The sequence below is a fragment of the Xyrauchen texanus genome, chromosome 4 (genome assembly GCF_025860055.1).
Source record: "Xyrauchen texanus isolate HMW12.3.18 chromosome 4, RBS_HiC_50CHRs, whole genome shotgun sequence".
Classification (NCBI taxonomy): Eukaryota; Metazoa; Chordata; class Actinopteri; order Cypriniformes; family Catostomidae; genus Xyrauchen; species Xyrauchen texanus.
The window spans coordinates 51,763,457-51,774,279 of NC_068279.1; the positions used below are offsets into that span (position 1 = coordinate 51,763,457).

At 38.5% G+C, this 10,823-nt stretch overlaps 1 protein-coding gene across 1 annotated transcript in view; it reads right to left on the reverse strand.

The window, feature by feature from the left end:
• Positions 1-10,823, reverse strand: part of LOC127643020 (aldehyde dehydrogenase, mitochondrial-like) — a 97,538-nt gene that overhangs the window by 37,996 nt on the left and 48,719 nt on the right. Inside the window, exons 6-7 of the mRNA XM_052125546.1 lie at positions 6,940-6,966; positions 4,801-4,817 (exon numbers count right to left, since the gene is read on the reverse strand). Coding sequence (XP_051981506.1) covers positions 4,801-4,817; positions 6,940-6,966 — 44 coding nt within the window. The remainder of the gene's footprint in view (positions 1-4,800; positions 4,818-6,939; positions 6,967-10,823) is intronic.

A 10,823-nucleotide genomic window follows, 5' to 3' on the forward strand; every position in this document is an offset into this window, starting at 1 on the left:
TATCAGCTTGAATCAGTCGGCCCATTCTCCTCTGACCTCTAGCATCAACAAGGCATTTTCGCCCACAGGACTGCTGCATACTGGATGTTTTTCCCTTTTCACACCATTCTTTGTAAACCCTAGAAATGGTTGTGTGTGAAAATCCCAGTAACTGAGCAGATTGTGAAATACTCAGACCGGCCCGTCTGGCACCAACAACCATGCCACGCTCAAAATTGCTTAAATCACCTTTCTTTCCCATTCTGACATTCAGTTTGGAGTTCAGGAGATTGTCTTGACCAGGACCACACCCCTAATGCATTGAAGCAACTGCCATGTGATTGGCTGATTAGATAATCGCATTAATGAGAAATTGAACAGGTGTTCCTAATAATACTTTAGGTGAGTGTATATATATATATGAGAAGAATTTCAGTCAGGATTGAGGCCCCATCATAGTACAGAGACTACACTTATGAGGCTCACAAATTAGTTGCTCTTAGTGCCACATTAACACCATAGATCACAACATTCTCTTGGATAGGCTTGAGAATTATGTTGGGATTTGTGGACAGGCATTAGCGTGCTTTAGGTCCTATTTATCTGACCGCTAACGCTTTTCTGGTTAAAAGATCAAACAAAAGTTAAGCATGGAGTGCCACAGGGATCCTTATATATGCGTCCCCCGTGAGACATTATCAGGAATCGTGAAATGCATTTTCGCTGTTATGACGATGATACCCAACTTTTGATTTCTTTGAAACCCAAAATTTTTTTAATGCATTACGTTTATTGTAGCTGGCCTATTTTTTCTATCCTGTGTCTACTTTTTTTTTTTTTTTACATCGTAACTGTTATTGGTTAACGTATTTACCGAACATTGGTTAACGTATTTACCAAACAGCTGTCATATTAGAACAATGTCTAATGCACGACTGCACTTCGTGAAATACGTGCAACTTTTATCTCTCATAGATTTGTCTTAGTCTACCTGTTAATTACATTCAACAATGTGCTGACTGTTTATAATATGTTAGTAACTTTTACGTGGTGAATTCTGTTTAGAACAGTCTGGGTTGCTCTATTGGTCCTGCACTAGTCATTCAATTGTTTTCAATAAATATGCCTCTTAAATATTTGCTAACGTTGATTCAGTCAATGCATGTTATGTTCTATAATTAATGTACAGTGATGATAATGCAAGGCAAATCGCAGATAAATGACCCTTATCAGTGGAATTTAGCTTCGGATTTGGAATAGATTAAGTATTTTAAATGGTTCCCAAAAATATTTTTTTTATTGTTTTCTAAAGGTTGGTTTCTTTAGACTAGTTGACATCAAAATTTCTGTTTAAACGTCAGTGAAATTAGTCGTTCAGCACCTACCTACCATCTATCACGCTACAGTGCATCGGGAAAATATTCACATCGCTTCACTTTTTCCACATTTTGTTATGTTACAGCCTTATTCCAAAATTTATTAAATTCATTATTTTCCTCAAAATTCTACAAACAATACCCCATAATGACAACATTAAAGATGTTTGTTTGAAATCTTTGCAAAAGTATTAAAAATAAAAACGTCACATGTATATAATTATTCATAGCCTTTGCCATTACACTCAAAATTGAGCTCAGGTGCACTGATTGTCCTTGATATGTTTCACAACTTGATTGGAGTCCACCTGTGGTAATTTCAGTTGATTGGAAATGATTTGGAAAGGCACACACCTGTCTATATAAGGTCCCACAGTTAACAGTGCATGTCAGAGCACAAACCGAGCCATGAAGTCCAAGAAATTGTCTGTAGACCTCCGAGACAGGATTGTATCGAGGCACAGATCTGGGGAAGGGTACAGAAAACTTTCTGCAGCATTGAAGGTCCCAATGAGCACAGTGGCCTCCATCATCCGTAAATGGAAGTAGTTTAGAACCACCAGGACTCTTCCTAGAGCTGGCCCCCGGCCAGACTGAGCGATCGGGGGAGAAGAGTCTTAGTCAGGGAGGTGACAAAGAACCCGATGGTCACTCTGACAGAGCAATGACCCCAAGCACACAGCCATGATATCAAAGGAGACAACTTGTCTACGAGACAACTTTTTGAATGTCCTTGAGTGGCCCAGCCAGAGCCAAGACTTGAACATCTCCGGAGAGATCTGAAAATGGCTGTGCACGATGCTCCCCCATCCAACCTGATGAAGCTTGAGAGGTGCTGCAATGAAGAATGGGAGAAACTGCCCAAAAATAGGTGTGCCAAGCTTGTAGCATCATACACAAAAAGACTTGAGGCTGTAATTGGTGCCAAAGGTGCTTCAACAAAGTATTGAGCAAAGGCTGTGAATACTTATGTACATGTGATTTTTTTATTTATTTTTTATATTTAATAAATTAGCAAAGATTTCAAACAAAATTCTTTCACGTTGTCATTATGGGGTATTGTTTGTAGAATATTGAGGAAAATAATTTATTTAATCAATTTTGGAATAAGGCTGTATCATAACAAAATGTGGAAAAAGTGAAGCGTTGTGAATACTTTCTGGATGCACTGTATATTCCAACACGTTCATTATGATCACAAAATTCTGGCCTGTTAATAATACCTAGAATATCAAAATACACTAAAGGATCCTTTTCCTATTTGGCATCTAAACTACGGAATAGCCTTCCCAACACTGTTCAGGACTCAGACACACTCTCTCAGTTTAAGTCTAAACTAAAGACTCATCTATTCAGCCAGGCATGCCCCTAATTTATCCATCAACTCCTAGTTATGCTTCTTTAGTTAAGTCTGCTGGAACCAGAAACACTTCTCATATTCTATAACTATGCAATCAATTGAAAGGCATCTTCACTAACATTATTCAATTTGTTTCCTTGTCTTAACCTCGGGATACATATACTGAGGTTACCAGAATCTGCCAGATCCTGCTCCTTTCTTCTTGGTGTCTGACTCCCACTGCTACATGTTGCTGAGTGATGACAACTAACTGCAACCTGTGCCGGCCAGATATCACTTCAGTCTACTACGATGGACTTCACAGAGGATGAACTAAAGCCAACTCCAATCATAAGAAATGGGATACCTCATGTGCCATTGCCTTAAACTAAACAAAAAAAAAAACAAAAGCCTACATCAGTCAAATAACAAAGGACAATGCGTATACGTGAACTTCTGCAGTTAAAAAATCTTGTAGTTTAAACATTGGCCCTTAACATTTACTTCGTTTTCTCAATTTAAACCATGACTTGCACTACACATACAAAATTAATATTGCCGTTATATTCATGCCGTTTAGCCAGAGGGGAACTGGGCCCTAGAGTCGGCCTGGTTCCCCCCCAAGGTTATTTCTCTCCATTAACCTACATCTAAATATAGTTCTAAATATAATTTACTTCTTTTTTAACTAGTCATTTTTAGACACAATTTACAATCATATTTTTATTAAACTGCATAATGATGACGCCAAGACTTTATAGATATTACATCTTCATTTTCTGTTACAGTACGATTATCAGTAAAGCTGCTTTGCGTGTTGTGAAAAGCGCTATACAAATAAAAATGACTTGACAATTGTATCAACTACCATTACCAAATATTTACATTCTGTAAAAAAAAAAAAAAAAAAAAAAACTTAATTGTATGTTCATCATACTTAATGCATTATCTAATGTTAACGGATACAACCTCATTGTAAAGTGTTGCCATAAATTGTTTTAAACAGTGCTGAGATTACTACACACAAATGTGTACTAGCATAATAAGCCAAAATATAGCTGCAAGCAGCAATGCGGATTCCTCCTCAAAATGGCAAATCATTTAAAACTGATCAGTAGAGGGTTGGGGTTAAACCCTCTCAATGGATGAATCCAAAAAACACGTATTTCTGTCTGAATCCTAAACTAAACATTTTCAGTGTACAGGACAATTCATCATACCGGACATTATGGATCCTTGAGGCTTTTTTGTTTCCAATGAGAAATGAGGAATGTACATTAAGTTTCAGACGAATTTGACAAATTGGGTGAAAATGCCATCAGTTTGAAAATTGGACATTTGGGCGTGGTCTGTAGCGCCCCCTAAGGGTGAATGTGGGCCATTCTTGATTTGTGGGTTCCTGTTGGCCTATAGTATCAAAGTAGCAATTTAGAACATTTTTGACCGGAAAATGAGAATTTTAGCATTTCCTGTAGCGTCCCCTATTGGTGAATGTGTTCCATTCTTGGTTTGTGTGTTTCTGTTGGCCTGTACTATCAATGTACCAAATTAGAAAATTTTTGACCAGAAAATGGGAATTTTGACGTGGCCTGTAGCGCCCCCTAGGGGCCAATGTTGGCCATTCTTGGTTTGTGGGTTCCTGTTGGCCTGTAGTATCAATGTACCAAATTAGCATTCATTTTATGCATTGTAAAAATAAGAGAATGTTAAAGGGATATTTGATCATTTCCTCACCCTCATGCAGTCCCAGATGTGTACGACTTTCTTCTGCAGAAATTGAATGAAGATGTTTAGAAGAATATCTCAGCTCTGTTGGTCCTTTCAATGTAAGTAAATGAGAAGTGGTGAGAAACAGATCAATAATTAAGTAATTTTTTACTATAAATCTCTACTTTCACTTTCACAAGCGCTCTTCTCTCTTAAGAGTTCTTTTTCTGTTTTTTTTTTGTTGTTTTTTTTGTGATTTACATAAGCATATCACCCCTCCTGAGCAGGGTGGACAATTTACAGTAAAAAAAAAATAAAAAATACTCTATATACTACATATATTGATCTTTTTCACACCTACACCTATAATATCCCTTCTGAAAGTATGGATTAAACCACTGGAGTGTTATGGGTAACTTTTTATGTTGCATTTATGTGATTTTTGTTGATGTGAGTTCTGATCACCATTCAAGTGCATTGAAAGCACCAACAGGCCTGAGAAAGAAAGAAATACACATCTGGGATAGAAAGAGGGTGAGTAAATGATGAGAGAAATATCTATTTGGGGTAAACTAATTTTATTTGAAAGACTATCTAGGCACATAATAACACTGCATAGCTGTGACTGTTTATAACTATTTCAAAATGTAAAAGCTCACACTTTAAATGGTCAGTGCTTTGATTTTTAAATCATTAAAATAGCAACAGATCCAGTGAAAAAAATGGAGATTGAGTGATTGTTTTACATTTTACATGCCATTCAAAAAGTGGCATTCTACCACGTAAGAGAGAAATAAAAAACTTAAAATAATACCATTTGTACTTTTCAATTACTTCGGATGTCAATGCACTGGGCTAAGTCTAAATTGTTACTGTCTCTTTAAGAGGCTTTTATCGCATGATACGATATTCAAGGCACAGTTCAGTTTAATCTTTTGAGAACTGTGAAGTATCATTATTTTCGTTCTGTGCAATGCTTTTTGCATCTGTATTCATTTCAGAGATTATGGGTGTGAGGTGATAAAATACAGACTGCGTGAATGGTTGATGGTTCACTTGAATTTTGTGACGTGTTTCAGAAAGATTATCGCTAAGACAGACTGAGCACCCAGTTTATTTTCTTTATTTTACAAAAGCACAAGGTTTTGTTGTTATTGTAATTGTACACAAATAAAAGGACACATTTCATAGTTCGTAATGATGTCTCGCATGTTTCTGTATGGGCAAAAATGACGCAGTATTTTATTTAAGTTGTTTCCGCTGTTTCGAGAGAAAAATATAGCAGGACGTCACATGGAATAATGCCAGAATTCAATATAATTATACAAGATTTCTTTCTCAACTGTTTGTTCACTTGACATAACAGGCTCCTCAATATATCATGTATTTTTACACTTCGTTGTATAAAATTGTCCGTTCAGACGCAAGCAGCAGCGAAAGCGAAGTCTCATAGGCGTGCGTGCGTTACGCGGCTCACTGTGTCACACAAACAGCTCGCAAACATTTGAGTTGTTTTCACATTTGTTGAGTTGAATAGTGTAAAATCGCTTGAATGTTCAAACAGGCAAACATTGTATACAACCGACAAACCTTCGTGAAGACATGTGTTTCATGTACGTTTCTGTTAGCGATTATTTTTCTGAAACACGTCATAAAAACGAAGACGGAGACGGCACACCCGGTTTATTTTCTTTATTTTACAAAAGCACAAGGTTTTGTTGTTATTGTAAAAGTACAACTTTCATAGTTTGTGACGATGTATTAAATGTATAGTATGGGCAAAAATAACGCAGTATTTTGTTAATAACGCAGTATTTTGTTTAAGCTGTTAACGCTGTCTCGATAGAGAAAAATCTAACAGGACATCACAGCGGCATCACAAGACCCCTTCAATAATTCATAATTCAATATATTGATACCCGATATCTTTATCAACTGTTTGTTCACTTGAGACATAGCAGACACCCCAATATATCATGTATTTTGGTGTATGAAATTGTCCGTTCAAACACGAGGCGAAAGAGAACTCTCATCGGCGTGCGAGCGTTAGACGCGATGCGACGCAGCTCGCTCACTGTGTCACACAAACTGCACGCAAACATTTATTTGAGTTGTTTTGCCTTTGTTGAGTTGAATAGTGTAAAATCGCTTGAATGTTCAAACTGGAAAGCATTAAAACACACATTTGACTTACCTTCGTGAAGACACAAGTAAAATGTCATTTGGCTTCTAAGTCTGGAGCTCCACCGAAATGCTTCATTAGAGAGATTGCTACAGAAGAGCTGCATGTGGTAGACAGAGTTACTCCAGTAGAGGGAGCCTCTTTGCTCAGCCAATGTAAGTGAATGGGATTTTACATGTGGACCGTATTTATCCAGTAGAGGGGGCACTTTTGCTCAGCCATTGTAAATCAATGGGATTTTTAAAATTTTTGATCATCTTTTGTGGGTACATTTACATAAACACGTCCATTTCAGCCATTTTGTATTGTATTCATTTTTGCTAAGTAACGTTTGGAAAGACATACATACTACACACGTGTGCCAAATTCCAAGTCAATTGGAGCTAAGATTCAGGAGAAGAAGAGTTTTTTAGGTTTTCCAAAATTTTCACTGTACAGGAAAATCCATAATGGCAGAAGTATGGGTCCTTGAGGCTTTTTTGTTCCCCATGAGAAATGAGGAATGTTTACCAAGTTTCAGAAGATTTGGACAAATGGCGTGGAAATGGTATCACTTTGAAAATATTTTTTTTGGGCGTGGCCTGTAGCGCCACCTATGGGCGAATGTTGACCATTCTTGGTTTGGGGGTACCCGCTGGCATGGAGTATCAATGTGCCAATTTAGAAAATTTTTGACCAGTGACTTTTTGAGCTATTTGGGCTCAAGGAGAATAATAATAATAATAATAATAATAAATATAGCTGCAAGCAGCAATGCGGATTCCTCCTCAAAATGGCAAATCATTTAAAATTGATCAGTAGATGGTTGGGGATTAACCCTCCAAATTAAGGAATTCAAAAAAACATGTCTTTGTCTGAATCCTAAACGAAACATTTTCAATGTACAGGAAAATCCATACCGGACCTTATGGATCCTTGAGGCTTTTTTGTTCCCAATGAGAAATGAGGCATGTACACCAAGTTTCAGAAGAATTGGACAAATGGCGTGGAAATGGTATCACTTTGAAAATATTTTTTTGGGGTGTGGCCTGTAGCGCCACCTGTGGGCCATTCTTGGTTTGTGGGTTCCTGTTGGCCTGTAGTATCAATGTACTAAATTAGAAAATATTTGACCAGAAAATGGGACTTTTGGGAATTACCTGTAACGCCCCCTAGGGGCGAATGTTGGCCATTCTTGGTTTGAGGGTTCCTGTTGGCCTGTAGTATCAGTGTACCAAATTAGAACATTTTTGACCAGAATATGGGAATTTCGGCATGGCCTGTAGCGCCCCCTAGTGGTGAATGTTGGCCATTCTTTGTTTGTGGGTTCCTGTTTGCCTGTAGTATCAATGTAGCAAATTAGAAACTTTTTGACCAGAAAACGGGAATTTTGGCGTGGCCTTTAGCGCCCCCTAGTGGCGAATGTCGGCCATTCTTGGTTTGTGGGTTCCTGTTGGCCTGTAGTATCAATGTACTAAATTAGAAAATATTTGACCAGAAAATGGGACTTTTGGGCATTACCTGTAGCACCCCCTAGGGGCGAATGTTGGCCATTCTTGGTTTGAGGGTTCCTGTTGGCCTGTAGTATCAGTGTACCAAATTAGAACATTTTTGACCAGAATATGGGAATTTCGGCATGCCTGCAGCGCCCCCTAGTGGTGAATGTTGGCCATTCTTGGTTTGTGGGTTCCTGTTTGCCTGTAGTATCAATGTACCAAATTAGAAAATTTTTGACCAGAAAACGGGAATTTTGGAGTGGCCATGAGCGCACCCTAGTGGCGAATGTCGGCCATTCTTGGTTTGTGGGTTCCTGTTGGCCTGTTGTACCATTGTACCAAATTAGAACATTTTAGACCAGAAAATGGGAATTTCGGCATGGCCTGTAGCGCCCCCTAGGGGCTGAATGTTGGCCATTCTTTACGTAGTACTTCAGAGTGATGTCATCTTGAAGCATGTTAGGTTTGAAAACCATCAGTCAAAATTACATTTGATTTATTGACACGTATATATTGTTAAAATTTGGACATTTACATAAACACGCCCTTTCAGCCATTTTGTATCGTATTCATTTTTCCTAAGTAACGTTTTCAAAGACTTCAATTCTACACATGTGTACCAAATTTCAAGTCAATTGGAGCTACGGTTCAGGAGAAGAAGACTTTTGTAGGTTTTCACAAATTTTCACCGTACGGGAAAATCCATCATGGCGAAGTTATGGGTTCTTGAGGCTTTTTGTTCCCCATGAGAAATGAGGCATGTACACCAAGTTTCAGAAGATTTGGACAAATGGCGTGGAAATGGTATCACTTTGAAAATATTTTTTTGGGCGTGGCCTGTAGCGCCACCTATGGGCTGAATGTTGACCATTCTTGGTTTGGGGGTACCCGTTGGCATGGACTATCAATGTGCCAATTTAGAAAAGTTTTGACCAGTGACTTTTTGAGCTATTTGGGCTCAAGGAGAATAATAATAATAAATATAGCTGCAAGCAGCAATGCGGATTCCTCCTCAAAATGGCAAATCATTTCAAATTGATCAGTAGAGGGTTGGGGTTAAACCCTCTCAATGGATGAATCCAAAAACATGTATTTCTGTCTGAATCCTAAACGAAACATTTTCAGTCTACAGGAAAATCCATCATACCTTATGGATCCTTGAGGCGTTTTTGTTCCCAATGAGAAATGAGGCATGTACACCAAGATTCAAAAGAATTGGTTAAATGGCGTGGAAATGGTATCACTTTGAAAATATGTTTTGGGGGCGTGGCCTGTAGCGCCTCCTATGGGCAAATGTGGGTCATTCTTGGTTTGTGGGTTCCTGTTGGCCTGTAGTATCAATGTACATAATTAGAAAATATTTGACCAGAAAATGGGACTTTTGGGAATTACCTGTAAGCTCCCTAGGGGTGAATGTTGGCCATTCTTGGTTTGAGGGTTCCTGTTGACCTGTAGTATCAATGTACCAAATTAGAACATTTTTGACCATAAAATGGGAATTTCGAGTGGCCTCTAGTGCTCCCTAGGGGCTGAATGTTGGCCATTCTTTGTTTGTGGGTTCCTGTTGGCCAGTAGTATCAATGTACCATATTAGAAAATTTTTGACCAGAAAACGAAATTTTGGGAGTGGCCTGTAGCGCCTCTAATGGCTGAATGTGGGCCATACTTGGTTTGTGGGTTCCTGTTGGCCTGTAGTATCAATGTACCAAATTATAACTTTTTGACCAGAAAATGGGAATTTCGGCTTGGCCTCTAGCGCCACCTAGTGGTGAATGTCGGTCATTCTTGGTTTGTGGATTCCTTTTGGCCTGTACTATTAATGTACCAAATTAGAACATTTTTGACCAGAAAATGGGAATTTCGGCATGGCCTGTAGTGCTCCCTAGGGCTGAATGTTGGCCATTCTTGGTTTGAGGGTTCCTGTTGACCTGCAGTATCAATGTACCAAATTAGAACGCTTTTGACCAGAAAACGAAATTTTGGAGTAGCCTGTAGCTCCCTAAGGGCTTAATGTGGGCCACACTTGGTATGTGGGTTCCTGTTGGCCTGTAGTATCAAAGTACCAAATTAGAAAATTTTTGACCAGAAAATGGGAATTTTGGCTTGTCCTGTAGTGCCCCTAGTGGCTGAATGTCGGTCATTCTTGGTTTGTGGATTCCTGTTGGCCTGTACTATTCTTGTACCGAATTAGAACATTTTTGACCAGAAAATGGGAATTTTGGCTTGTCCTGTAGTGCCCCTAGTGGCGTATGTCGGTCATTCTTGGTTTGTGGATTCCAGTTGGCCTGTACTATTAATTTACCAAATTAGAACATTTTTGACCAGAAAATGGGAATTTTGGCATGGCCATTCTTTGCACAGTACTTCAGAGTGATGTCATCTTTAAGCATGTTAGGTTTGAAAAACCATCAGTCAAAATTACATTTGATTTATTGACACGTATATATTGTTAAAATTTGGACATTTACATAAACACGCCCTTTCAGCCATTTTGTATCGTATTCATTTTTCCTAAGTAACGTTTTCAAGGATGTCCATTCTACACATGTGTACCAAATTTCAAGTCAATTGGAGCTACGGTTCAAGAGAAGAAGAGTTTTGTAGGTTTTCGCAAATTTTCAACGTACGGGAAAATCCATCATGGCGGAAGTTATGGGTTCTTGAGGCTTTTTGTTCCCCATGAGGAATGAGGCATGTACACCAAATTTCAGAAGATTTGGACAAATGGCGTGGAAATTGTATCACTTTGAATTTTGTTTTTTGGG